Here is a 2,607-nt window from a genome sequence, read left to right as displayed (position 1 = left end):
TGCTGAACCCCAACTCTGTGGCACTGCAGAACAGGAGCAGGCACTAAACCTTCCCTTCCCAGCCAGGCTGATCATCTTACCTGGGTAGGTGACGCTTGAAATGGACACACGCTGACCTGGGAAAGTAAAGTAAAACAGGATGATGAGAACCACTTGCAGAGAGAGGATGAGCCAGGGCAGGCTGTGTCGGAAGCTGCGGTATTCAGAAGCCATTCTGCACCAGGCTACACACAGCACAAACACATGAATATTCTTTCTTTCCTATAAAAACATGCCAGTAACCTCAAACCAATAGAACAGGAGGTGTCAGGGGGCAGGAATAAAAACTCAAGAGCGATAAAAAAGCCCAACGGGCGTCAGCAAGGAGCAATTCCTTATCTGTGCCATGTCAGGAGCCCAAATTTACCACAACTGACATGGACTGGACTCAAGAAGGACTCATGAACACAGCAGTGTCAAGCTGTCCACACTGTAATGCTCCAGGATACCTCTCATCAGAGCTTTGGCTGCTGTTGAGCCTTATGTATCACCTAAATGGCAAGTAAAGAAGAACACGGACTCATAGTAGGATCACCTAAATGGCAAGTAAAGAAGAACGTGGAGTCAACATCCTAGTAGAATGTTGAGTTTTATGCAAAATCATTAAATAACTAATGACCTTCCCTTTGCTTATATCCATCCCAGAGCCAAGTCCCTTCATGAAAAGGCTGGGGAAGGGCCTGCTGAGATTCAGTGTGGTTCTCAAGTTGGTTAGGCTACAGCTCTGCACTCACATCCCACACCAAACCCCCTCACACATGATGAATCCAACCCAACGCCAGAGGATCCGTGGACACACAAAGGAGATGTAGTAGCCCACGCTGGCTGTAGAATGAATCGTTCCATTGTTCCCAGCATGGCTACAGGAACAGCTCCAGTGAAGGCCCTGGAAGCTCTCAGCAGCCCCCAGCCTGCACAGTGGCAGCAGCCAGCCCTGTTCAGAGTGCTGCAGGCTTTTCACTGGAGACCAAACCACAGACCCACACCCTGCTGGCTCTGTTTTCACACCTAGGCTTCATCCAGAAGCACCTCAACTTTTACTGTGGCTACAGGTTACCTGTTCCCTTATGAGTTCTGGACCTTTTTGTAAGGCACAGGCTTTTTTTTAGTTGTTGTTGTTGTTTTTTTTAAACCAGGAGCCACTAGAGTGAGTCCTTCAGGCACATGAGCAGGACAATATGGCCAAAGTTAACTATGTTCAGTACACCCCCTGCACAGACATCATAATTTGTTACAGAAGATTATCTGGCCATTGAGGACAATTTATGAATCCACACTATGAACATGACAATCTCCTTGGTGCTTGTGCTGCTTTTGGAGTGCTCTTGTTCAGCTAGTCCAGGAGATTAGAGTGCTGTAAACATGCCTCAGACTTTCTACAGTGAGGAAGTTTCAAACCCAGTGCTGTGCTGCATGCTGGGGTTTGAGACAGCAAGAATGCACAAAAATGGGTAGAAAGCCACCTACTGGTGGCAGAGACATGTATCAGACAAACACATAGGCAGATAATTTCCAGTTCAGTTATATTTTAGGACATTTCTCCCACAAAACCAGGCTATGTGGCACAATCCCAGTTTTGAAGCCATCTGTGAAAGGTTTGTGTTTGTGGCAATAACTTGAACCTCCCTCACAGGCAATACTAAATTGCTTTACCAGCTGTTCCTTTGGCCTAATAAAAACCACAACTTAAGTATCCTTACCATTATTTCAGAAACTAAACAACAAAGGACTTTCCCAGACGTGCAAAGCACTGCCCTGAATTCAGGAAAATCCTGATGCAGAAAGATGCAAATTCAGCTCTTTTTCATGTGAATTCTGTGCTCACATTGTGTAATTCAGGCAGAACCAGAGCACCTGGTAAACTCTCTCTAGAAAAAGAAAAAAGCTAACATCTGAAACAGCAATTCAGAAATTGATTTAGTTAACTGATGCTGTGCCTCTGTATGGTTTATAAGTGGAAAGCAGCTAATCAGCTTTCATCTCTTTCCTGCTAGACAAACCCATAGAACTCATAGCCAGGGTAAGAATAACCAGTAACTCCTTCCACCATTTTGCCATGGCCAAATGAGCACAATTAGCTCTTTTGACACCTGTTACCAACCCCCCTGTCAGCACTAACAGGCAGGGAAAATGCACTAAAGGCTTGGAATTCAACCATGTTTTTATCCCCCTCGGGATGACATGTCACAGTGTAAACGCTGCCGCTCAGATTTCTAGCTTAAACTCCCTCCTGAACAGAAAGACGGATGCTCAGTGATCTTAGACAGGGTGAAGTACAAAATAACTGATATTAAAGCTCCACTACCGGCAAAACGTCCACATCGACTCAGCCAAAGGGGCCAGCAGGCTCCCGTCCAGCCCTCTGTGCCAGGTTCATCACCAGATCAGGACCCACGCTCCTCAGCCTCCGCCCAGCACCCTGTGACCGCCGTTCAGGGAGGCCCGGTACCCCTGAGAGCGGCCTGGCAGGCCCGTGGCACCCAGCCCAGCTCCGGGAGAAGTCGAGGCAGGCAGGAGAGGCGCGGGGTGCCCCGGGCACCGCCACCCTCCGGGCAGCCTGAGGGCGGG

At 48.0% G+C, this 2,607-nt stretch overlaps 1 protein-coding gene across 1 annotated transcript in view; it reads right to left on the bottom strand.

Moving 5' to 3' along the window:
- Nucleotides 1-213, bottom strand: part of LOC103774864 (RH-like protein) — an 8,852-nt gene extending 8,639 nt beyond the window's left edge. Inside the window, exon 1 of the mRNA XM_008942299.1 lies at nt 81-213. Within this exon, the coding sequence (XP_008940547.1) occupies nt 81-213 (133 nt within the window). The remainder of the gene's footprint in view (nt 1-80) is intronic.
- Between the last annotated feature and the right edge of the window lie 2,394 nt (nt 214-2,607).

This window comes from Merops nubicus, unplaced genomic scaffold (assembly GCF_000691845.1).
Source record: "Merops nubicus isolate BGI_N331 unplaced genomic scaffold, ASM69184v1 scaffold19656, whole genome shotgun sequence".
Lineage (NCBI taxonomy): Eukaryota > Metazoa > Chordata > Aves > Coraciiformes > Meropidae > Merops > Merops nubicus.
Note: the sequence above shows the minus strand (reverse complement) of the source record. Positions and strands in the feature narration are given on the sequence as shown.